The sequence below is a fragment of the Lycium ferocissimum genome, chromosome 7, assembly GCF_029784015.1.
Source record: "Lycium ferocissimum isolate CSIRO_LF1 chromosome 7, AGI_CSIRO_Lferr_CH_V1, whole genome shotgun sequence".
NCBI lineage: Eukaryota > Viridiplantae > Streptophyta > Magnoliopsida > Solanales > Solanaceae > Lycium > Lycium ferocissimum.
This window is the reverse complement of record NC_081348.1, coordinates 36894299-36921950: the sequence shown is the minus strand read 5'-3', so window position 1 is coordinate 36921950 and position 27652 is coordinate 36894299. Positions and strand designations below refer to the sequence as shown.

At 36.0% G+C, this 27652-nt stretch overlaps 1 protein-coding gene across 1 annotated transcript; it reads left to right on the top strand.

Annotated features, from left to right (window-relative positions):
* The first annotated feature begins 23939 nt into the window (after positions 1-23939).
* Positions 23940-25753, top strand: LOC132064753 (uncharacterized). Its single transcript, XM_059457852.1, has one exon. The coding sequence runs from the start codon at positions 24112-24114 to the stop codon at positions 25555-25557; it is 1446 nt and encodes a 481-aa protein (XP_059313835.1). The 5' UTR covers positions 23940-24111; the 3' UTR covers positions 25558-25753.
* The last annotated feature ends 1899 nt before the right edge of the window (positions 25754-27652 follow it).

The following is a 27652-nucleotide window of genomic DNA, read 5'->3' as shown; positions in this document are numbered from 1 at the left end:
AAAAAGATAAATGTTAACTAATCTGGCTAACATTGAACTTGGTATATTGAAATGGTTGAATAATGAAAAAATGAGATTATTTAGGAATACACGTTGATCTTTGAGATTATGTTAGAATTTTTGGTAGTAGAAAGAGATCAAAAGCTGATTGTCAGGGAACATACAAAAGATATGATAGAGTTAGGATAGTTATTAATGAGTTCGATCTTAGATCGGAATCGTAATAGATTGATATAAACATAATAAAACCATGATATTTTAACTTTATCAAAGTTTTAGTTTCATAATATTTTAACATAAAGTTTGGGCTTATATATTTAGCCCATTACCTATAGATGTCCAGAAAATTAGAAAAAGCCCAACTAAAACTAAATTTAGTTGGATTGGGCATAAGTTCATAAACATTTTTTTTTTGCAGTGTTTGGAGTCTAGCGAATTTGTCTTAAAAATAAGTCGAAAAACAATTTGGGGCTTTTTATCTAAAACAACTTACTTTTTTTTTGGAACTTTCTTTATATTTTCCATTTTTATGTCTTCTTGAAATTTTGCCTTCTTTTCGCTTTGTTTAATGAAAGTTTTTAATAGATACCCCATTAAAATCCTTTTTATTTCGTCATTTGCCCTTTTTTTTTTTTTTTTTTTGCTTAACTTCTTTCCTCCTCTGTTTTTTGTGTTTGTCTCTATGTTAAAACGTAGGTACGAATTTGGATCTTTTGCTCGTTTCAATATTTGTTTTTATGTTAAATTGTTATTTGTTGAATTAATATCTTTGTCTTCATCGTTTTTATAGATAATTGATCCTTTTTTATTTAAAATGATAATGTCTTGTTATAGTGTACGTACGATTTTTTGAACTTTGTTTCAAGTGTATATATTTTAGTTTTTTGAATGTCGTATTATGAATGTCGTAATATGTTTTAGTTGATTTTGATATGCGTTTTGGTTTTCTCTTTTGTTGAATCATTGAATTGGCTTTTTGTTTTAGTTCTTTCTTGTTTTTGCCCGATTTTTGTGAAGAATGTGTTTGTTTGAGGCAACATATGCATTCACCTTATTGATTTTCCCTATGAATAAAGTTATCAATAACTTCATGAATTAAGTTAATTTATGTGTGCTTGGTTTTATGGTGTTTTCTTGTTAATAATTTTGATTTTTATGCAATCTTATGTGTTTTTGGTGTTGTTTTGTTAATAATGTTTTGTTTTGGTTATGAAAAATGAAAGTTTGCCTCTCACGGCATACTTTGTTAAGTTATCTAATCTAGGCATAAAGTTATTAGGCATAACTTCATGAATTAAGTTAATTTATGTGTGTGATTTTTTGGTGTTGTCTTGTTAATAATGTTTTTGTTTTGCTTATGAAAATGAAAGATTATTTAAAGTAAATACACTCGGCATACTTTCTAGTTCTAAACACTTGCGTAAATTTTTATTTTGCTCATGAAAATAAAGTTTGCCTCTAACGACATACTTTGTTCTTTTGTAAATGAACAGATCCACTTGTCTAATTCTTAACGCTTGTGTACTTTTTTATTTTCTTATGAAAATGAAAGTTGCGATCATCTTTTGTTCTTTTGTAAAGTAAAAATGAAATACTTTTCTAGTTTTTAACACTTGTATACTTGATGTTTTGCTTATGAAAATGAAAGTTTACCTCTATATGACATAATTTGTTCTTTTGCAAATCTTTAGATCGGTTTTGTCTAATTCTTAACACTTGTGTACTTTTTTATTTTGCTTATGAAAATAAACTTTGTTCTTTTGTAAGTAAAACATGATATTTTTCTACTTAACACTTGCGTAAATTTTTGTTTTGCTCATAAAAATGAAAGTTTGCCTTAAACATACTTTGTTCTTTTCTAATGTAAACACGCACTCCTAGGCATACTTGTCTAATTCTTAACAACGTGTATTTTTTTATTTTACTTATGAAAATGAAAGTTGCCTCTAACGACATACTTTGTTCTTTTGTAAAGTAAACTTTTGCCTCACTCCCATACTTGTTAAAACTAATTATTTTTTGTAGAGTTACTATAATTTCAAGTCTAAGTCATTGAGCATTGTATACTAATCAAATGGAACGTATAAACTAATCAAAATCGAACAAAGCAATAAATTTGATCAATTCTATGTTGTTGAGTAAAATTATGATTCGCAATGTGAATCTGTTGCATATCGATTGTTTAGTTCATAGAAGATGATTTGTTGTTTATTTTCAAATATTAACAAATCTAAACTTAATAAAGCATCAAATTAAGTTGAATTACATTCAATTGAAACGCTATTTATTATGTATTTTATCTTTTTCGATGTTGTGTGACAAAATCAATGGAGATTTCTCCGGTGAAATGTTGGAACGATGGAACGATTGAAAGGTTTGTTGTTGAAATGATGGATAGGTTTAATTGGATGTTTGGGGTTCGTTAAACTTTAATTTTTATATGTTATGGGTAGGGATAGTAAAGTCTTTTTCTTATTATCTTTTAGCTTAAAAGGGCAAATATTAAAGACCACGTATTACGGGGGCAAAAATTAAAGACCAGCGCATTTGAAGGGCATTCGCGCCAATTGCCCGTTTTTTTTTAAGCCCATCCAAACAGGCTCTTACACCTCTGAAGCCCTTATTGTTAACAACAGATGAACAAAATATCATCTGCTATCGCTGAAAGCTTGACAACTTCCAACACTCTGTGGATATGTAGTTAAATTTTTCTTATGTCACTTGAGACAACTACAGTCATAAATTATAATATTAAGATGATTTAGAGTGTTACTCCATGGATTCTAAGGTGCATTATTATATTTGCTATATTTTGTTTTGTCTTACAATAGTTACAGTTTAAAGTGTAGCATTTACATTTTGATGTTATAATAAGTGTATCTGCATGTTTGACTTGGAAAAAGAAGTTCTTTGTTGATGACCAACAAAGCAAAAACTAGACAGAGAAAAAAGGGTCAAAAAGCTTATTTTTGGTCAAGCAGAAGCTCTTTTATAAGATGTCTTCGCATCTAATCACACAAAAAAAAATTAAAAAAAATGGAAAACTTGTAATATAACCGAAATTGAAAATCAACTTTTAATACTTTGATTTGGTTTATAAATTTAAAATTCCGATACAACTAGTTTAATTTGGTATTAAAAAAAATCTGAATCAATCCAATCCATGTACACCACTACTAATGACCAAGAGAAACATGGGGAAAAAAATAGAAGAAAAGGTTGTGAATGAATAGAAAGTAGCTGTGTTGACCAAAAAAAATGGAGTAGAAAGTAATTGCAAAACTGTCACGAAGAAAAACCAAAGAAGCTCTAGTAAATACTTTTGAAAACATGGTGAAAACAAAATGCTCCTGAAACCAACTACTTTATTCTTATGCATCTCGAGAAAAATAGAAGAACGATTGCATACCCATCTTCTTTAATATCGAAGTGAACTTCTGTTCCTAATCGTAACAGTAAAATACAATGGTGATATTTTCTGCTTCGAGCCTAAACCAACGCGACTTTAAAACTATACTATGTTCTAAGATTTATTTCCTTAGACACCCAATATATCTTTAGGATTTTGCCGATTTGGGATTTGCCTAAGGTGTACAGGCCCCTCAGGGACTCAATATCCTTGCTTAGGTTTGTCCAACAATCACTTTCAAAGATGTGAGATTCGCCTAAACTCAATTGAACGCTGAAATTTGTTTAACCATAGCACAAGATTGCACGCGAAGTCGCTTTGATGCCATCTATAACAGCCAAGCCTACTAATAATATTATCCGCTTTAAATATAACTTTGGCCGGTTTTAAAATGTACTGTCATTAGGGTCTAAAATTTATGTTCTCATAAACCCAACATTTCTCTAGTATTTGGCCTATATAAGATTTGCCTAAGGTGTTGCACCAATTCTATGTAGTTTTGACTAGTGCATATAGAAAAAGGCATGGTGTAAGTCACATAAAGTAAATAAAATAGGTTGAGGCATGGGAAGAACATGAAGGTGATCAGAGAGTACGTAAGAGTGAGGGTGATGATTATGAGAGAGGAGATCAGTGATCAGATGTGTTAATGAGCATGTTGTGGCTGGAGATATTATCGCCGGGAATGGTGTAAGATCATAACTGTACAAGTACATAACTTACTTCGATGTATCATCAACTTGGCCTCTATTTCTTTTCCCTTTGCTTCCGTTTCTTCTTTCTTTTTTCAACATGAGTTGCCAGTAAGAGAACCATGTGATTCTGTCCAACTCAAAGACATGTAAAATATAAAAAATGTTTAACAAAAGTAAACAAAATGGTTATTCAAGCTTTAATTTAAGATTATTACTCTTATAGAATATTTTATCATTTAGTACGCTTGTAAATTGACCAGTCTATTAGATAAATTTAAGAGAGCACCTACTAATATTCTGGATAGATGCACCATTTAGACCATTGGTGTGAACTCAGAGGTTTATACAAGATTTAAAGTTGATGGATTTGATTTTAAAATTTTACAACTAAATTTGGTATACTTCTAAACTTATATGTTCAAATTTTATATTTACTGAGATTTTAATGAATCCGTTACAAAATGAAAACATTTGATTCGAATGAATCTGTCTTGCCGAAGAATTAGCATCTGCCACACTATGTGAAAACCCAATTATATATTTACACCAAGTTGAATGATACTCCCTCCTGATAAAAAAAAAAAAAAAAAAAAAGTTTATTCATTTCTTTACCTTTTTTAGAAAATATTAACTCCTAAAAAAATAGGTAATTTGATTAAACTGCCCCTAATTAAATAGGCATTGAGATTTGATCGCATAACTCTTAATAGGGACAAATCTGAAAAAATAAGGTTAATTTTTGTTGATTTCAATTTCTTTTTAAGTGAAAAAATTCAAGCGGACACTTTTTTTTGATTGGGAGTATAAAATTGCATGTTGACATCTATTGCCACAAAAGAAAATAAATACAGTAGCTGATAGTAGTGGATTTTTCATGCACTAATTTAAAGTCATCGATCAGCTAATAGCATCAAATTGCGAATATTTTTACTTAGTCTCTTTTTGGTAATTAGGGTGGTCAAACATCTGTTGTTTAAGTGGTTTTGACATTCAAGGAGAGTAATAAAGTTGCAAATGTCGGAAGGAAGCTATCTGGTAGTTGTATTATTCTAATTACAGGTAATTAACAGTTCGAAACATACGACACTTTACGGCTGTCATACGAATCATTTACTTAAGACTGCCTCCCCCAACGAAATAAACAAATGAAGAAAGATAATTATTTACTATTTTCCACGGTTTGTTAATATATAACGGACTCTCCTGAAAGTTAAAGTAATTAAAGTGGAACCAAATGATGCTGTTTAGGATCATGCAGGAAGATTGTTAGTAGTACATTCACGCTGGTTCTTGTGCTTGCTGCATCTTTTTAAGTACTACTTATATTATTATATTCTACTTAGCAAAAAAAAAAACTATTATATTCTTACGTTGAATGTTGTATTAAAGCTGTTCATTTTATGCTTCATCCGTCTCAATTTATACAAGGGCTTTACTAATTGAAGAGTCAAATAGTTCTTCCTTCGATTATGATTTTCTCCAATGCATTCCATATATACATATTGCGAATTACTAATTATGCAGACTTATAATACTTTTATGTAATTTTCAAATATGTAAATTTTATTATAAAATCTTTCGAAGAATCTATGTGTGAAATTGAGTCAAATATTAACTGCTTTGACCCTTGTACTCCAAACCTTCTCACATAAATTGGGACAGAGGGAGTAGTTGATTAGATCTATTAATGTTATTCACTTGTTCTTTTATCATGCATAATGTAGTTCGTAACAATTTTAAAACATTTATCGTCATCAGCTTTGCACATGCAAATGATGCTTCTTTTAATTTCTCAACATATATATTTCACACACAAAACAAAATTGTCCTAACACACCTCTCTTTTTTTCTTTTTCTTTTTTTCCTTTTAAGGCACTAACTTTTCACTGTCCTTTCATGACTTTATCCAATATTCATAGATAATCACTTTTCCGTCGACCTTATAATTGAAAAAAATAACTATCGACTTGAAGTTCTAAAAATCACAGCAAAAATTTCAGGATAATAACCTAATCTTTGCACTTGTAAAATTTGTAACTTCAAGATAATGATTATTTTTAAAAATAAGACTAAAAATAGCCGATGGACGGTATTGCTACCCTATTTAATTTTTACATGGCTACGGTACTATCAGTAAAAAGGTTTCAGAAAAGGAATATATAGAATTAGAAGTTAAATACAAAATCAAGGTAATGCACTGTGGTAATACACTGTCCTTTATTAAACAACCAATGAAGTTTATGTTAATCACATGGTGTGAGAGAAAGGGACCACAAAACACTTCAAGTCTGCAACTCTACCAAAAGGATAGCTAATGTTATTCCACTTTTAGGGTGCAAAAGAAGTTGTATCTATACAAATGTTAACTTGGAAAAGAGTATCAAGAGAACAACACGTTATTGGATTTATCAATTCAATTGCAATAACTGAGAATTGGCCGACAAACAAATTAAAAGGGGTTTAAGCAAAGTGCAGCCATTTCTTTGGCTCAATGAGGCCACAATTTGTGTCAAAGCAACCCCACTCTCCACCAAGTCCCAACTCCCAGGATGTCTAACTGAAAAATGACCTCCAATTAGTTTTTGCGTTGACCTAACTTCTTTTAAATAGAAAAAAAAATCATATATATAGATATCGGATGTGTACCTCAGTGTAATTCCACCCGAATCACTTCAGTGTAAGGTTTAAATTGAAACACAGAAATAGATCAACAGAAAAGAAAATAATTTTATCCCTAACAATGCACGAACTTACTTTAAGAGAAACCATTAATATTTGAAGGTAGAACTTTCAACGCGTATCATAGTTATATATGTGAAAATTCACTATAATTTTAAAAGTATAATCTGAAACAAATATTAGTAACTTTAAAGCGGGTAGAACTTATCAAGTTCATAATTTTAGCTCGTGACTACATGTCTTTATCATTTCTTCCTTTCTATTTCTCCTTAATTAATTCGTGCAGTCACCATCCAAATTAGTACGAAGAAAAACAGAAACATGTTCTAGTCCAACCTCCAAAGTCAACCAATTGATAAGTTTTCTTCCACTAATAAAGGCAGATGAATAAAATTGCAATGAGTATGCTCTGGATAATTGATATCAGATTCAGGATCAATTAGTGGAAAGAATAGCCAAGTCACCAGTTGCGAACTGTATAATTTCGGCTAAGAACGTTTAAATTGATTGCAACTAGATGGTATTTGCTATTTTTTCTTTTTATTCTTTTAAGTCAAAAAAAAAAAAAAAAAAAAAAAAACTAGTGTAAGTGAGATTATGAAAGAAAATCCATTAGTTAACATCTGAAGGGAGGAAACAGGAGAAGAAAAGAATTTCAAATTACTCGCATAAAAAAGAGTTATAAGAGATGGATTGAATTTGATGTTCAACATTAGCACTATTAATTTGATCATGTGAGTTCTTGACATAACGAAAAAGAAAGCAGAGGATACATAATTAATTAAATAACTGTAATAATAAGAACACTCAGATATGAACTTGTGACAATAAAGTCGTCTCAACAACATTAGTTGAAACAAACTGACCCAAACGCAAGCTTATTTTTTTTAAAAAGGAAAGATCATCATATATATTTTTATTTAACGTATACTTTTCTAACTTTTTTAGATGCGAGGTCATTAATTACTGTTTTTAATTGATTTGTCCTAACAATTCATTTTCAATTGATGATATATCTAATCCATTCAGTCTCTTGAGACATTGCTGATCTTAAATTAGATTTTATCAATTTTAATTTTGAAAAACTTTTTTCGATTGAGGCAACAATTTATATATAAAATACATCTTTGAGAAAAAAATGGGACCCCAAAAAATTAGGGCCCCAAGCAATTGCTTTATTAGTCTAATGGTCGAGCCACCCCTGACGATACCTTTATAATTATGTCTTAATTCTTAATTATTGTGTTGTAATTTAAAATAACGATTATATAAAACTTATACAGATAACAATCATGGCATGGCATGATGGAATTTCCAAGTTAGGCCTCAAATAAATATAAATATTCAGAGACTTCGTCATTGAGCAAAGCGCGGAGGAAAGGTGGAAAACTAGTAAAAGTAGATAATTACTTATATAAAAAGAACTAGATAGTTAATTCTATGATTAGGGCATGTCAATTCACATCTACATAAAAAGTTCTGTATTTTTTTTAAAAATCATATCTACATCAGGGGTCAATTTCATGTAGAACGAGATATTTAACGACTATGTGCCAGGTACTTTATTCAAATCAGCAATTTAATTTTTTATATATTGTGTATTAATTTTGAGTCTCTGTTTGGCATTTGATAATTGGTTGTTTAGCTTTTAAAATTTTACTTTGCTTGCACATTCCCAGTAACGGACAAACCCATTTGCCCAGCCTATGTTAGTCAAAGTCCTAATTGACACCACTTGCTCTTCGGATTACCCTGTTGTCACTTGTCCATGAATTTGATGACCTGCTCCCACTCATCTGCTTTCTCAAATTTTTCAACTTAGTTGGTAGGGTACAATTGACATTTTATTTTCTCTAGTCATTTTCTGTATGGTGATGTTTGGGCACCCCACGAAGTATTTACTTATCTCAATCAACACAAGTAAAATTTTCTATTAAAACTTAGTCACATGAGAAGAAATTATATATAGTTTGTCTGTTAGAATTTCAATTTTGATGAGTTTTTTGTTTTCCGCTCTTATTCATAATAAGAAATTAAGACATCAATCATAATCGTTTCAAAATGAATGATACATTTCCTTTGACACTCTCAACATACATATTAAATTGAATCTCGAATCTTGTTATATTGAGTAGCATAACCGCATAAGGTCCCTTGTGAATAGTCCCATTTTTACTAAAGTAATTATAATCTCTGATGATTGGATCAAGTCATATCAATGACGGATACGTTAAAAATATTGGATGCTCAAGCTCTCATTCATTTTGGAATCATACACTATTATTTACATTTTTAGAAATTAGTAATGCATACAAGTATACTGACTTGACACTTGAACTTAATTGCAATTTCAAATTAAAAGTTAATCAGAAATTTGCATACGCCGCTCGTTTATTAAGAAAAACCAAAACTTTTTTATTAGGACAAGGGATATAATAGGCACATGTACACATATCTCGAAGGAGCATATATTGCCTGTAAATTTAAGGACGCTATATTTATTGAGTTAGCACCAAAAGGTTAGTCTAGGGACACTATATAATCCCAAAAGTTCTACTCGAGGGGATTGAATTGAAGACATCACATTGGTCTTATCAAATTCAAGGAATAAATTGTGCTCAAGTAGATCCAAATGGAAAGGTAACATACCTACTTCAAGGTTGTTTTGTATTCTAATTATATAAGGTAAATTATAATTGACTGTTTAGGTAAAATATGAATGCTACGGCTATTAATGATCAGGGACGAGTTAAAAGGGCAAAAAGGAGTTTATTTGAATTCTCTTTACTTTGAAATTACACTGATGAACCCCTTAATAATATTTTTACCTCCGTCACTATTTATTAATTGATTAAAAAAATTGTTGTCAATTCTAACCTTTGATTTGTACTCTTTGTAATATAAAGGCGTTAAAGTCATATAATTACTTGAGTGTGTTACACGCAGGGCGGTCCTATGTGGTTTTATTGGGTTCATATGAACCCATTTCGTTGAAAAATAGCCCTGTATATACATGTATATCTAATCTGTTTTTAAAAAATATATATGTATATACAGTGTTATTTATATACGGAGTATTTCTTATATATTGAACCCACTTGGTAAAAATTCTGGGTCCGCCACTAGTTACACGATATGTTAATAATATCATCTGTTCCTTGGTATGGATAATAATTAATAAGTGTGATGTATAGTGATGAAATTTTAATATCAACTTACCATATATCAGGCTAGCCAATCTTATAAATAAGTAACTCGTTCCCCGCCACTTGACATTATGGTCTTTGATTTCACTTGGAGTTTGATGTAATGATTAAAAAGCTAGTTTAACAGATTAAATTCGATAGCTTTAGTGATTTACACTCAACCTTTATATTTAACAATTTTATAAAACTAGTAAATCTATCCGCGTTTCGCGCAGTTAAGAAAATAACTACTTAGTAAAGTTTTGTGATTTTACAGAGACACCTTTTTAAATTTTATACGGACAGACTTTAATTCTGTGATTTAATTAAATAAAAGAAATTAATATTTTAACTTTATCGACATGTTTTTTTTTTTTTTTGATGACATGGGAACCCGCAGCCGCTACTTTTCGGGTGCACACAGGGTAAACCCAACTCCTGTGTAATAGCTCGCCTTTATCGACATGATTAATTCATCGAAGGTTACGTTTTAAAGGGGAAAGATTGAGCATTGCCTTAATAATACTGAAGTTATTGACCTCTTTAATCTACTTTCTCAGTAATTTGATTAATTAATCTACTTAGTCACGAAGAAGATATGTGTCGTTCCTATTTGAATGTTATTCGCAAATGTTAGAATATGTAAATATTTAGTTACCATCTTTATTGATGTAAATATATTAGAAGAATATATAGTTACCATTATGGTTAGGTGTATATTTAGTTACCTTCATTATAGCCTAGGATCTTTGTATATATACACAAGTTGACAAAGATTAATGCAAGCAAATTATTACCTTCTTACATGGTATCAGACTAGGGCACGATTCTGCTCCTCTCTCTTCCTCCATCTCTGCGTCAACCTCATTCTCTTTCTCCTACAATTAGCCACCATGACTGATTCCTCCTCATCTGACTCCACCAAGTCCTTCTTCCACCCAGCTTTGGCTGTCTCCAACATCAAAAATCACATCGACATTACTTTTGAGATGGAAAACGTCCAATATGGGACATGGGCGGAGCTCTTCAAAATCCACGCCAAATCCCACAGAGTCCTCCACCATATCATTCCACCGGAGTCTGGGAAAGAAAAGGTGCCCAAAATCGATGCTGAAAAAGAGTTATGGTCGACTCTTGATGCCACGGTTCTTCAATGGATTTATGCTACCATCTCTACCGACTTATTGCATACAATTTGAACCCGACTCCACGGCCACGAAGCTTGGAATAGGTGCGTGACATAGTCCAAGACAACAAAAATTCTCGAGCCGTCACCCCGAGCATGAATTTTCTCACACTAACATGGAGGACTTTAACAATGCCTCGCGTATTGTCAACGACTCAAGATTCTATCCGATCAACTCAAGAACGTTGTGCTCAAGATTCAACAACCGCCTCGTCCTTCAAAATGGTAGCCGGACTCACCGACGCCTATAAGGGGGTGGGTACACTCATCCGTCGTAGCAATCCTCTTCTCTTCTATCGAAGCCCGTTCCATGCTCATTCTCGAAGAAACAAAGCTTACCAAACAACTTGCCACGGGATCCACTAATTTACGATTGCTTGGTGATTACGACGATAATCCTCTTCCGGAAATAACCACCCAAACCGTCAGAATAATGGTGGTGTGCGGTATCAAAACAAAGAAGAACAATGCCGGAAAGAACCGTGGCGAGGCGGTGGCAATAGGGCGAAGAAGAACCGGAGACAGACGTGGACATTGGCAAAGACCACTCTAAAGAAGCGACAATGGGGGCTTGACGGGGATCGCACAATAGCGGTGGCCTATATGCCGTGGCCTGTGCCTCCTAGTCCGTATCCAACCACTCCACGGCCACGAACCAACACTCGACGAGGCAATGCCGGCATACTGGGGCCACGTCCACCACAAGCTTACTCTACCGACGTTCGGCCCCACTCAACCGACATCGAGGCGCGATGCGCACCTGGCTCACTTCCTCCGACTGCAAATTGGTACATGGATACCGTAGCCATTTCTCATATGACATCCGCGCGAGGTAACCCCTCGTCTTATTTTAATTTGAGCAATAATCGTGGTATAATTGTCGGAAATGGTCATTCAATTCCAATTCGTGGTTATGGTCATACTAACTTAGCCCTCAACCCACCTTTAGCCTTAAAAAATATTATTCATGCTTCTCATCTTATCAAGAACCTAGTCTCAGTTCGAAAATTCACTATAGATAACTCAGTTTCTGTTGAATTTGATCCTTTTGGTTTTTTTGTGAAGAATTACCGGATGGGGATGCGTCTAATGAGATGTGATAGTCGGGGTGAGCTTTATCCCATCACCACCACACCACCATCGTCTTTTGCAGCTTTAACTTCATTTATGTGGCATGATCGCTTGGGTCATCCGGGAGCACCTGTTTTCGACTCCCTTAGGCTAAATAAATTTATTAAATGTAATGGACCAATTAAGTCTCGTGTTTGTCATTCCTGCACTCTTGGAAAACAGATTAAATTTCCATTTGTTGCATCTCATTCACAAACATGTATGCCGTTTGATATTATCCATAGTGATCTTTGGACATCTCCCGTTTTGAGCTCTTCGGGCCACAAATACTATGCTTTGTTCTTGGATGATTACTCTAATTTTTTGTGGACATTTCCCTTATCAACTAAGTCTCAAACGTTACCCACTTTCTTAGTCTATCAAAATTTCATTCGCACTCAATTTGAACGGGAAATAAAGAACATTCAATGTGATAATAGTCGGGAATTCGATAACAGTCCATTCTGGGAGTTTTGTAAATCTAATGGCTTGTCTTTTCGCCTCTCCTATCCTCATACCTCATCACAAAATGGAAAGGCAGAAAGAAAAATTCGAACAATAAACAACATGGTTCGTACTTTACTCACTCATGCGTTTTTACCTCATTCGTTTTGGCATCATGCATTACAAATGGCCACCTACCTCCTCAACATTCTTCCTCATAAAGGATTAGCCTATCAATCTCCTCTCAAAGTACTCTATCACAAAGACCCATCCTATTCTCATCTTCGGGTGTTCGGTACTATGTTACCCCATATTCCCATCTAATACCATTTACAAGCTTCTCTGCCAAGCCCGTTCCACCCTACGTGTGTTCTTAGGCTATCCATCCCATCATCGTGGTTACAAATGTTATGATTTATCATCCAAGAAAATCATCATAAGTCGTCATGTCATGTTCGATGAAACCCAATTTCCTTTTGCTAAGCTACATACTCCCTTAGATCGTCACCATTATGACTTTCTAGATGATGGACCACCTTCCAGCGACCATACTCCGCTGCTGTCACGACCCAACCCCGTAGGCCGTGACTAGTGCCCAAGCTGGGCACCCACAACATTCATTAACCTTAATCGCGTACGGATAACTTATTATATACAAATATCGGACTGTCTCAAACTTGTTGCAAACACAAATATATATCACGAAGCCGGCAAAGGTTATCATATGCGCAACGCCCCATAATATATACACAAATGCTCGACAAGGTCGCTTACCACACTTTAATGGGCCACGTAATATATACCATATGAACAAATCAATGTAAATATCCACAACCCACATATATGTTTACGTACCTAAATGCAATTAACAGACCATATGACGGACAGGCCAAACAGACTTCGAATAAATAAAATATACGCAACGGAAGAATATATACCAAAATATGCCTTAACAAAGAGAGCACTCAAAACAGCAGAATAGGTTACATATGTCGTACAGATGGCAAGTGCTATCATAAATCACAACATCCTCGAATATGTATATATGCAAGCCGACAAGGACGCCATCACATATCAAAATCATAAGCTGCCGGCAAGGTCGCCATCAAAGATGAATATCATATCATAGTACATCAAATAGACACACGAACAGACCTATACACAACCCACACATGTCTACGTACCCTAAGAGTAGCTAACAGAATCATACGACCCCCCCCGAACAAACATATACATATGCAACTAAGAGTTCGTGCAAGATATGGGCTCCAAAACGAGTGAAGCTTATTTGGGAAAGGCTATTAGCCGGCCCGAGTCGACGGAAATCATGCGGATAATCGACGTCGACATTTGAGTTCCGGGTTGGTGATTAGGTATTCACGAAAGTACACCCATTTAAAGGTGTTATGAGATTCGGCAAAAGGGAAAGTCACTCCGAGATATGTTGGGCCGTATCGGATCATCCGTAAGATAGGCAGTATTGCCTATGAATTAGGATCTACCCGGCGGATTTCGATAGCCGCATCCGGTGTTCCGCGTGTTCATGCCAAATGCCACATGCACCGTTGGTCCAATACCTGCAGGATATCCGTGGGGATATCAGGTCACGAGGAGCTATCCTACGAAGAGCAAAATTTCTATAGCCATATTGGATCGTCGGGTAAGAAGGTTGCGGAATAAAGATGTGGCTTACGGTATGCGTTATGGCGGAATAATAACGTGAGGAAACGACCCGGAAGGGGGAATGAAGATAAGAAGTACCTTCACTTATTTCCAATACCTATTGTGTAATCTAAATTCCTTAATTGGTTATGTTGATTGATGAACGAATTGTATGTGATAGCTATAAAAGGAACTCCCCGAAATGCTTATAAGCACTTCCAAAAGTATAGTTTAACATTCGAGGACGAATGTTTTAAAGGGGGAGAGATGTTATATCCCGTATTTTGTACATTGGGACAATCCGAGTTAACCACGATAAGTTAGGACAAGACTATTCCGGGATACGAAGTCAAGACTTTTAACCACGATCTTGTTTTAAGGCATAAGTTGCTTACGATTTTGTGCCATGGAATATTAAGGGAAAATTTGGGGTCAAAAATGAATTAAGAAAATATTATTATTTCATGAATTAAGGGTCGTCACATGGGTGTGGGCACACACATGGAAGCCTACAATTATATGTATTAAAAGATGACTAAGTCATCATTTTCACTCATCCTCAACACTTAGAAATTTCAAGAAACTTGGAAAAGAAGAATAAAGGCCATTCGGCCATGAACAAAGAAAAACTAAGGTCCAAAAATTGATCAAGAAAAAATATTTCCTTCTAGTAATTTAAGCGACCTGGAAGGTCCTCTTTAACGTGAGATAGTTGTTGGAGTCGTTAAGCCGCTCATTTTGTCGTTTGCAAACCCTAGCTAAGTTGTGAAGTTGAAGGGAAAAGGTAAGGTTTAATCTTCTTTTACATATGTTATGGATGATTTGCGTATGTTGTAGTATGTAAAAATGGATGAAACTGCGCTTTAAATATTGCATGTTTTGCCGAGGTTGGTGTATATGGCTTGTAAGCGTGTAGGTGTGTTGTGTAAGAGTGATGAATTAATTCTATTTAGCATGTTTGGTTATTGTAGTGTGTTGAAATGAATGAAAATCATGAAGTTGGCATGTTGGTGTGGTGGCGAATACCCCTTCCTTGTATAACAAAGAATGAATCGATTTTATGTGGTATTTTGGTTGTCGTGTGTTGTGGGTTCTATGGTGAAAATGAGAGTTTAATGATTCAAATTAATGTTGTAATGGTTACGGTGTTTCAGAGTTAACGTGGTTATAATGTAATTTTTATACTTATGGAAATGACATTGTTAACGTATGGTTGTTGGTGTTATTGTTGATGATTTGGCCGAGTTGAATTCTCGGAGTTGTTGTATTTATAGGGAAATTTCGCCCAAATTCAGCTCAGAATTAAGTGCTAGTTTGGAATTGAATTCCTAAATGCCTATAGCTAATGTTTGGTATACAATACGTTATTGTAGATCTTGGGGAGCCCGAAACTTAGGTTTGGAGTAGCTTTGAGAGCGGACGAGGTATGTAAAGTTTAACCTTTCTTTCTTTTGGCATGTCTTAGTTGTAAATAGGCTACGACACGAGTCTCGAGAAAACTCTATTCTCGCGATCCGAGCATGTCTACGATTCTTATTTACCTTTTTAACGTTGGCATTCGTAATGTGTTAGAAAAATGGTCCTTATGTCTTTGGTATAATTGGATTTCAAATGCCGCATAAATAGTTTTGTTCTGACAGTTCTACGTCGAAAAGAGCCGTAACTTTCGTACGTAACCGGATCGCCTCGATATGCTCGTAGGAGATTACGTAGCGTATAATGACTATGTCTTCCATAGGCGGGATCGGATTAAGGTTGATGCTCGTCCGTGGGTCCCGCGACGTTCCTTTGTATAGTTCCAACGACTTTTGTGACGTAACTTGGTATGGCTATCGTCCCGACCCCCGAGTATGGTCGGTCCGGCTTATTTGTTGAGTATTCCGTAATAATGATTTTACGCATATGGTTACTCACGACTGCCGTGTTCTCGTTGTATCTTTCGCCGAGTCCCGGGCCGGTTATGTTATCGTGCGCATTATGTTATATTCCGGCGTTATGCTGTGTTATGGTTCACCGAGTCACTCGCTAGAGGGCCGGGGACCCTATATATTTTGGTGTTATGCTGTGATTATGGCGTTATGATGTGTCATGGAGATATGTCGGGTTACGGAGATATGAAACCTTCTGGTGTTATGCTGTGTTATGGCGCCAATGACGGGCGGGCGACCATATTCCCTGAGCCCTATGCATCCCTTGTGTTTTAAAAGTAAACGTTTTGGTACTTTGGATATTATACTTATTTTCTGTACTTCTGTTTTGACTATGATTCTCGTTTCTCGTATTTTTGCTTTGCATACTTTCGATCAGAAATATTCCGACCGACCCTTCTTCTGGTTTACGTTTCATGTCCGCATGCATTTCATTTTGATACGCCACCCTAGGACACCTATTCTGTACTGCTTGAGTGCTCCCTTGTTCCGGAGCCTATATTTTGGTATATATTCTTCCGTTGCATACGTATTTGTTTATTAGGCACGGCGGGGCCCCTCTATTCCGTCATATGATTACGCTACGTTCCGCGAGAGGTCCGTAAACATATATGTGGGTTGTGGATATTTCTCGTTCGGTTGTGTTCATATGGTATATGTTCGGGCGGTCCTATTCGTCGTGGGCCCCGTGTCGCTCGCATTTGTGTATATATTGTGGGGCGTTGCCTATATGATAGCCACTTTGTGCTTCGTGATATATATTTGTGTTTGCCGCTTGAGACAACGTCCGATATTTGTATATGAATAAGTTATCCGTATGCGATTCTGTTAATGAATGTGTGTGGGTGCCCGGCTTCACATTAGTCACGGCTTACGGGGTTGGGTCGTGACGAACGCTCCATCGGTCCTAGCGACACCACCCACGCGCCATATCCGCCTCACCCTACATCGCGACCGCGCACCCCCATCTGTCCGTACCCCCGTCCTCCGCCCAATCCCTTCTCTCGGTCCAAAAATCGATCAAATACTAAGGGAGTCAACATGGTATTGTCAAGCCTAACCCAAAAATACGAACTTTCATCACTCGTGCGTCCAAATCTCCCTTCTCAACTCCGTGTCTCCGCCTTTACGTGACCCGAATTGGAAAATGGCTATGGAAGATGAATATAAGGCTCTTATTAAAAATATGACGTGGGAGTTAGTGCCTCGCCCACCTAATGTGCATGTTATTCGGTCTATGTGAATTTTTAGACATAAAGAACACTCGATTTCCTTTCGAGAGATAAAGCCCGACTAGGTGATGATGTAATACTCAACAAAGCTTGGGATTTGTTACACCCCGAATTTTTTTGCACGTTAAAGTCGCATCTTGAGCTAGTCCACGTAAGTTCAAAAGAAATTATGTTGAGGATAAAAGGGATTGATTTTATTAATAAAAATGGTTACAAGAGTCTTTAAATAATATTAGTAAGTAGCGGAAGATTTGGAGGGTGAATGAATCAAAGAAGCACGAGTTTCGTCAAAAGTTCGCAAGTTGGGCATACGATAACTTGTACTTTTGGGTGAGATTAGGAGTGCTCCACATGCTAAGCAAGTAATGATATGAAGTATTTGAATTGTATAATGGTATCTTGTTAAGTTTGGAAGTCAAACGAGTTGTAATACGAAAGTCGACAAAGAGCGTCGCAAGTTAAGTTTGTAAATTTCACTGAAATTTGGGTCAGATGTCTTGGAGATTTTCTCTCAATCTACTTGGAGTTACGGGGTTATCCACCTACCAAATCGAAGGTCTATGAGTCTAGTTTCCATTGCATTTTACCGTTTGTCAATACGACGTCCGAGTAGAGAGAAATCTTCATTTCCGTCCAAGGGTGCGCAAAGCCGCCACGGGGCAATGGGCCCAACTTAAGTGATATAAGTAAAGTCCGCAACGTTTTAGGCCCTAATTTTCATCAATATTAAACCCTAGAACAGCCCTTATACTCTCCCAAATTTATTCTCCATCAATCACAACTAAGTTCAAAGGCAAATCAAGTGATTACAACATAAGGAATCACATGACAATCATAGAATCGTAGATTTCTCGTTATTTCGATTTTCTAAGAAAGCTTCGTCTTGAAATAACTTAAGTTGCAGAGTATTATTCAACTTTTGAGGTATGATTTAACCTTCCCTTCATCTCTTTGAGCCTTACAAGTAATTAAACCTAAGAAAATGGAGGGAAAATCCCATATGAATAAGTTATGGTTAAAACTTGAAGCTTCCAGCGGACATGGCTAAATTGTTGAGCTATTTGTGTTGGGTTTGTTGTATTGTTTGGAGTTATGATGGTATGGATCAAATCATGGTAGTAAGGAGGAGTATAAAAGTAGGTCTTTGGTAGTGTTTTACAAGAAGCTACCCTACAAAAGAGCTTACAAACTCGTGCCTACGAATTGCTCGATAAAATGCCTAAATGAAGATTTTTATTGGCTATATGCTCAAAGTTGATCTCGAATTGTTCGTATCTTGTAGGAAGTCAGTTATAAAGTGTTCGAAGCTTATGGAAATGTGTATAACTCCAATCGACGAGGTATGTAGGGCTTTCTATTCTCTTTGTGGCATGACTAGATTTCAAATGACCTTTCATTGAAAAGTTGTTTGGCTAACTTGGATCGATCGCGTTCCATGATAATTGAGTTGACACATACTCATCTATGACTTGTACCAAATTATGGTCCACATCTCATTTTGGCTATCGATTAAAAGACTTTCCGTTCAACTTGTGTCGATTATGTCCCAAAATTGTTAAGCTCACCCTTTTCTCATGAATAGCTTGTATTAAAGTACCTTTCACATTTCGTATCCCTCTTGTTTATCGAATGAAGAATGATATTAGTTATGGTACTCTTCACATCAAAGTTGAGTTGATTGTACTTCCTTTAATTAAGTTAATCCTTATCTTCTTCTTCGTTCTTACTTGCTCCAAGTGCGACGAACCGTTGGGCACACTCTTTCCGATAAAAGTTGTGTCGATCATATTTCACAAGAGACTTTGGCTTCGTGAATAATTCATAACAAGATGTTTCCTTGTACTTTTACTTCTTGGCCTAACGATCAAATAATGATAAACGTAGCGACGATAACGATAGTCGGAGGCTAACGACGATAATAGGTCACTCCGACTTTTATTATACCGAGGTCGATTTTGGCATTGCACTTATATATATGTATTTATTTTCATTATCGAGCCGCGCCATAGTCGGCCGGGCAGGCACTTATATGTGCACCTAGATGTGTTTTTTCTTTACCGAGCCATGTTGTAAGCGGTCGGTAGGCACGTAGACGTGCACACACCGACCGGTGTAGGAGATGATGTTATGATAGGCGATGACGAGCTCACCCCTACCGAGGGATTTATTATTGTTATATGATATGATATATGCCTGCGCAGTGAGGAATGATTTTACGGGCATGTATTTACATTTATGTCATGATTATGGTCGCCCTCGGGCCTCGTTCGCAGTTTCAGTTATCTCTACATCTCTTCTCGAGTTATCTTGTATCTCTTTTGCTTATGTTACGTTTATGCCATCGCTCTTACATACTCGGTACATATTTCGTACGTCGACACATTTTACGCGTTGTGTGATCATACCACGGGTATGATAGACGGATTGTTGTACCTTTCTCGATAGGACACCAAAGTTCGACAGGATGTTCGCACTTCATTCTCCGAGTTACCGGTCGAGTCATTAAATAGATACGTAACATACATGTATATATAGTAGTATGGCTATGGGCACGTACGCTCACTCCGTCCCGACTAGTTGATGTATATTAGTGCTCTTAGAGGCTTACGGACTATCAATCGGTGTACAGTTGGGTATTATGTTTGGCCCTTCCGGCCTTCGACTAGTTGTCTTTCTTGGTTGTGGCCTTGTCGGCCCTAGTTATGCATATATGTGTGTTGTTGGGCCTTTTCTCGCTGCGGTTGTTATGATATACTTCTTACAATTGTTATTATTGCCGTCTTGTCGGCCTATGATTCACATTACAGAGTTCAGATATCACAGTTGGTTCGCTCGGCCCTTCGGGTGCCGGGTGCCGGCCATACCCCCAAGGTTGGGGTGTGACAGGATTGTGGTGATACTTAGCCCGGTGGTGAAATCGGCGACCATCCGCACTGTTCTCAGTCTAGCTCTCTCTAATGCTTGGCCTATTCAACAACTTGATGTGAAAAATGCTTTCTTACATGGTGAACTCGAGGAAACTGTCTACATGCATCAACCCGTGGGTTTCCGAGACCCCACACATCCTGACTATGTCTGCTTACTAAAGAAGTCCTTATATGGCCTCAAGCAAGCTCCCCGAGCCTGGTACTAACGATTTGCTAACTATGTTTCTAGTATTGGTTTCACCCACAGCAAGTCTGATCATTCTCTGTTCATCTACCGAAAAGGTATTGATATGGCGTATCTTCTTTTGTATGTGGATGATATCATCTTAACTACCCTCTCGATGATCTTTCGCTCATCATGACACTTCTCAACTCGACTCACATATGAAGGATTTGGGACCACTCGGTTATTTCTTGGGAATAGCGCATTCGTCACGTAGGTGGTTTATTTTTATCTCAAAAGAAGTACGCCGAAGAGATCATAAAACGAGCTAGCATGTCGGCTCGTAGGCCAAGTGCCACCCGCCGGACACCAAACCGAAGTTAAGTGCCACATCTATCTCACCGTTTAAGGATCCTTCACTTTATCGCAGCCTGGGTGTGCACTGCAATAGCTCACGTTGACGAGACCAGACATTTCGTATGTTGTGCAACAGATTTGTCTATTCATGCATAACCCGATCGAGGTCCATACGAATGCTCTCAAACGTATTGTGCGCTATATTATATGGCACCCTTGATCATGGCTTGCATCTTTATCCATCTAAACCCACCACTCTCATTTTATATACGGATCGCATTGAGGTGGTTGTCCCGGATACCGGTGCGTTCGACTCTCCGGGTATTGTGTCTTTCTTGGTGATAATCTCATTTCTTGGTCCGCCAAGCGGCAGGCCATCATGTCTCGATCTAGTGCGGAGGCTGAATATCGAGGGGTAGCCAATGTTGTTGCTGAGTCTTGTTGGCTCCGCAATCTGCTTCTAGAACTTCATTGTCCAATACGAAAGGCTACGTTGGTGTACTGTGATAATGTTAGTGCCGTATATCTATCTGGCAATCCTGTTCAACATCAATGCACTAAGCATATAGAGATGGATATTCACTTCGTCTGTGAACAAGTTGCTCGTGGTCATTTACATGTCCAACATGTCCCATCGCGCTATCAGATCGCGGATATATTTACTAAAGGTCTTCCCTTGGTTCTATTTGAAGATTTTCGCGACAGCCTAAGCGTCCGCAAACCTCCCGCTTCGACTGCGGGGGTGTGTTAGAATATGTAAATATTTAGTTACCATCTTTATTGATGTAAATATATTAGAAGAATATTTAGTTACCATTATGGTTAGGTGTATATTTAGTTACCTTCATTATAGCCTAGGATCTTTGTATATATACACAAGTTGACAAAGACTAATGCAAGCAAATTATTACCTTCTTACAGTAAATAGTTTTAATATTGTATTTAATGATTTATTTGCAATTATATACCGTGACTTCTTTAATGAGGGAAAAGAATCATTTTAATATTGTAAATAATAATATTGATTAGTATTTGCATTTAGAGGGCTTAAGTCTTATGTGTGTCCTTCCACCATCCCTTCCTGCTAAAAGATAAAAAGAAAATGTAAATTGACTTTATACTCTAGAAAATAGTATCAACAATCATATATATATATATATATATATAATCATTAACTCGAAAAATGTTTTAGCTTGACAAAAACAATTTGTGGAATATTGAAGACGTAGTGCTCTCTTAACCATGTAACAATTAACGTTATAATTCGTCTATCAAATAGCACGATGTTTGCCTGACCACAAATGCTCGCCAACAAAACAGAAAATGAGATTATTTACCATTATATCATGACATAAGTTATAAGTCCATAAATTAAATTTGTCAGTTCAGTTGCAGTTTTTTCTCTAGGATTTCATCCCTCATTCTCATGGCTGGTTTTGTTCCAAAAAATAATTTGTTATCACGGATGTCAAAACCTATAAAAAATTAAACAGAAGATTACCATTATTTCTAATGGAGCGGTTCCTATAGAAAAATCAATCAACAGACTGCGGTAAGGTATCCAATCACTGAACAACAATCATTTGTTCAGTGTTTTTTCTTGCGGACAACAATTTCCTACACTCCACAATTGCACAGGAAGCCTCAGAATTTGAAGTGTTGCAATTGTCCGCTACTGGAAAAAAAGACGCCGGCACCTACGAAGAAAAACAGAAAATTACATACAATTAATAATTCAAAAGAAGCAAAACACATATACTCCTCACTAAGAAGAATGGAGTTAAAAACAGAAAATCGTTGAATCAACTTACATATAATGAACCAAGCTGAAGGACAAATCTGAATATATATAGCGGTGTGTTGTCCTTCCCTATCTAATGGAAAATAACCCATTCAAATTCCTCAATTAAGTGATAGAGGCGTTTTCCGTTTCCAAATTAATTGATAGGATTTGTTTAGTCATTCTTTCTAATAATGGGGAATTAATAAATATTTAATATAATAATGAGAAAAGCCAAACAAAATGACATAATAATATGGAAAAAAGGCAAGAATTTGAGGAAAAAGATAAATATGAATATATATAGATTTGTGAATATATAATGAAATAAAACAATGTTAACCTTTTTAGTATGTCATGAAAATAGAAACATTATTATATAAATTTGTAACCGGGGAAAAAAACATTCATATTTCTTATGTGAAGTTAAATTTTACATTAATTGAAATAAAATACTAGGAGAAATATTGCCTGTTACATATAAAATTGCACTTTAAATATATTTGAATAATAGTTTTAATATAAATAATAACTTTTAGGAAAAGAATTTTTTAGCATTACAAACTCTTTCTTTCAAATGAAATTCACGTCCCAATATCAAATGTGTTAAATTGAGACAGAGGGAGTCAAAGACAACTGGTATGCACTCTGAAATTAAATTAATTTGTTTTTATTTGGTATAATTTCTACAATACCACAGGAGAAAGGAAACTAATTAAACACACCAAATAATATTACTTCCTCCGATTCAAAATAAATGTTTACTTATTCTTTAGCACTAGAATTTCCCCAGTTTACATTAAAAAAAAAAAAAAAAAACTTAGTTTTTAGCATACTTCTTAAAAAAATTGATAACTCCTAAAAAAATAGAATTTTAACTAAACTATTTTTAATTTAAATTTTTATATTACTATTAACTTGAAATATTAAGATCTGATCACTTAGCAAAAATAAGGAAATCTGATTTTTTTTATTATGTAAAGTGAAATTGAACCAAAATAAAAGGATAAGGACACTTGTTACAAACGGGAGAGCAATCCATAGTTCGTGCTTAACGAGTATAATGATCCAATGTGTTCCTTTTCTTTTATTGACCCAACAGACCATGATGAGTTGCTGTTAGCGTAATTTTCTACACAAACGCAACAAGTTGCACAGACTTTCCGTAAAGTCACGGGTGACAATAATAAAACCTCTCAAATAGCCGCTTAAAATCCCCCTCTTTCTTCTTCAACCTCCTCCATTTTTCAGTCTCTCAAATGGCGTAACAACTCAAACCCCAAAAACAGTAAAAAATAAAATTAAAAAAAAAGTCCTAAACCCAAAAATCTACCTCTCTCGCTAATTTGCGCCGATGGAGAACTACACCTACACATCTTACCCTGAATCAGGCGATTCTTCTCCCCGTTCCCGTGAAATCGATTTCGAAAACACTGCAGCATGGGAAGATCCGAATCAAATCCCTAATTACAAGGTCAAATTCATGTGTAGTTATGGTGGTAAAATTCACCCTAGACCTCATGATAATCAGCTTGCTTACATCGGCGGTGAAACCAAAATCCTTTCCGTTGATCGGAATACTAAGTTTCCTCAGCTCATTTCTAAGCTTGCTGCTATTTGTGATACTGATACTGTTTCCTTTAAGTATCAGCTTCCAGGTGAGGAGCTTGATGCCTTGATTTCTGTTACTAATGAAGATGATCTTGACCATATGATGCATGAGTATGATCGGATGTACAGAGCTTCACCTAAACCAGCTAGGTTAAGGTTGTTTCTATTTACGGCGAATCCACCGGCGACTGTCGGAAGTGGAGTGTCGCAGAGTCGGAGTTTTGGTTCAGAGGATTCCAAATCGGAGAAGGATAGGTTTGTGGATGCGTTGAATTCAGGCCCGATTCCGGTGGCCGGAGCTGTTGCATCGCCGACTGGAAACGCAGATTTTCTTGGGATGGTACCGCCACATATGAAATTGAGAGATCCGAATACTGAGCAAGTTGTTAAGGAACCGGAGATTCTTCCGGTTCATCATGGTGTGGTGGATGATCCGATCCAGAAACACATTCAGGATCTGCAGAGGTTACATCTAGAAGAGCAACAAAATATGTATCGTCGGAAAAGCGACGATAATCTGCAAGCAGCTTTCACCACCTCCGGTGGTGACTATTATGTTCAGAAGGTACCGGAGAAAATAGCTCCTCAACCCGTTCAAGCAACAGCACCTCCTGTAGGCTATTGGCAGGAAAAACAAGTCCCCGGAGGAGGAGTACACGCCACGGAACAACCAGTTTACATGATTCAAACACCTGCAGGAGCATATCATCCACACCAGCACCAGCACCCACAGCAGCACCAGCACCAGCACCCTCAATTTGTTAGGCCAATGGGTGGCCCACCGGGTCAAGGATACTACGCGGTTCAAAGGATGCCACACCCACAAGATCAATACAGGGATCAGCCAGTATACAATGTGATGCCGAGTTTACCACAAGCAGTGCCTACAGTTGCAGCAGCAGCACCAACTTTGCAACAATCTCAGGGACCACCACAGAAGGTGGGTGGGTATACGGAAGGATATGGTATGGTCAGACCCACAACTACCATGGATGCTGGTGGATACACACAGATGGCGTACGATAGGCAGATGTATTATCCTCCACAAGGTGGTGTTATGGCGCCGCCGCCACAGCAACCGCAGTACCACGCAATGCCGCCGCAAGCTGTGGTTAGCTCCGGAGACATGAGAACTCAAGAAGCTGCGAAGGTCGTTCCTGTCAAGCCTAATACGCAAACATCAGTGTGATCAATTCTTGACGCTGTTTAATTTAAGGTATATGAATATCTTGAACTTTCATATAAAAGTTACTAGCGAAGTAATAAAATAAAAGTACTAGGGCATGAGTTTACCGTATTACTACCTCTTAATTATTCTGTTCAGTCTTGAGAAGATTATGTGCCATGTTGTGTACATTTTGATGAGTGGAGAATGAGTTTCTTTATTTTATGCTTCTTCGACCTGATTCCTTGCATTTATAGTATATGTTCCTTTTATTTCGATGCATTTGGTGGTTTTTTTTCTTCCAGATTTTCCTGTATTCCCATTTTTTAACTTGAAGTTAAAGAGCAAGAAAAGGTACAGATGGATCTACCTTTTTCCAGAATGAGTTTTATGTAAAGTTTGCAATCCGTATCACAATGATACTACTAAACACATACCCGCATTGTACATAAAATTTATACTTAGTAAAAATGGTTAAGTGATAAACATAGATACCAAATATACATGTTTGAGATTCATTGAGTTGATATAAATTTGGATACGGATAAGCTTTTACTCAATTTAGTGAAGGCTAACCCTTTTTCACTTTTTACTTGTTTGTTTGTGCGTTATGATTGCTGTAGTGTCCCCGTGCCTTCTGCGTCTGCATATACTACTATGAATATGGATAGAGAGAGAGAAAACATTTTGGTATAAAGAGAAGAGAGGGGGAAAAAGGAAGACGACAAACCAGATACTTTTAGGCTAGAAAAGCTAATAAACCAATGTCGAACTCGGTCTAATTTGATTCCTTTGGGCTAGAAAAGCTTGTAAAAGTTTTGCTCAGCAGTGTCTTAGGGGTTCGTTTTTTATTTTCAGTTTTAATTAAATGTTTTGTCTCAACGGGCACCTAGATTCCAACTGATCAACTCAACCCATCTCTATGATTTGGTAGGTCCGATGAATGGCATGGGTAACATTAGTAATTCTACAGTTGGTCACAATGATTTCCATTTTGTGCTCAAACATCATCATTCACCAAATTCGGGAAATCGTCCTTCGTCAAGATTAAGAATAATCTACTGTTCTTTTTGCGGTTTAGTGCTACTTCAAATTTCATAAGTTGTTTTGATGCTTTGTGGAGTACAAGTTTTATTACACATTTAATTTTATATTTCTCGAGTGGGATGGTTTGAAATAAGAGAGTGAAATCTGGAAGAGAAGGTATTTGGTGAAATTTCAACTCCACATCTGAATAATACACGTAAAGGACTTGATGGAAAAAAGAACATACAATTCTTTCGGATTATATTTTGTTATCGGAGTTATAACTCCAATTCCTTGTTACCTTTTCATTTACTTCCCAAACATTGACAAAACAGTTATTGAGTAGTGTGAAAGACTTAAAAATAGTTGGACAAGAACGAAAATAGACTTCCATTGCCCTCACAAGGCAAACATCACAATTCAAAATTAAAAACTCAAGACAGATTCTATCATAAATAGTGAGAAACGTAGCCACTTGCATTTTACAAAATGCCAAAAAGCAAACCATTCAACATATCCCCTAAAATGAGAAACCGTAAAGTGAGTATTTAAAGGAAAGACAAATATCTAACAGCAAAAGCTAAAGATATTTGGTTCCCCCACTATCTTTAATTTCCAATTAAAATATGTTTCCTCGTCTGAAAAGCTAGACTCAATTTAACCTCATAGTTAAGATTGAAATTTACTTAGTCGCGCTCTAATGTGGATGAAAACTAAAAAGATTTTGCTAAATATGATAAGAAAACACTCAGATAGTGGTTTAGAATCTCCTTCCACAAAGTGAAGTTAGTTATAAATTCCAAATATAATCAAGTTATGAAGTAATTATATATCAAATTTAAGAAATGATGTCAATTTTTTGTAGCCGGGCTAAAAAAATAGGAATAAAAATATTTGAATAGAAAAAGTAGTCTGCTGTTGACAATCGTGGATATGTTGGTTAGATGTTATTGTCGTTTGGAAATGATATGAAGATGAAATTACATAAAATTAAACAAGGATTAACATCACATAATAAAATGATAATGAGAAACGTAGCAAGTAGAATTTCATGGACAGGTGGAAATTTTTTCCTCATCATTGGGTCCACCTC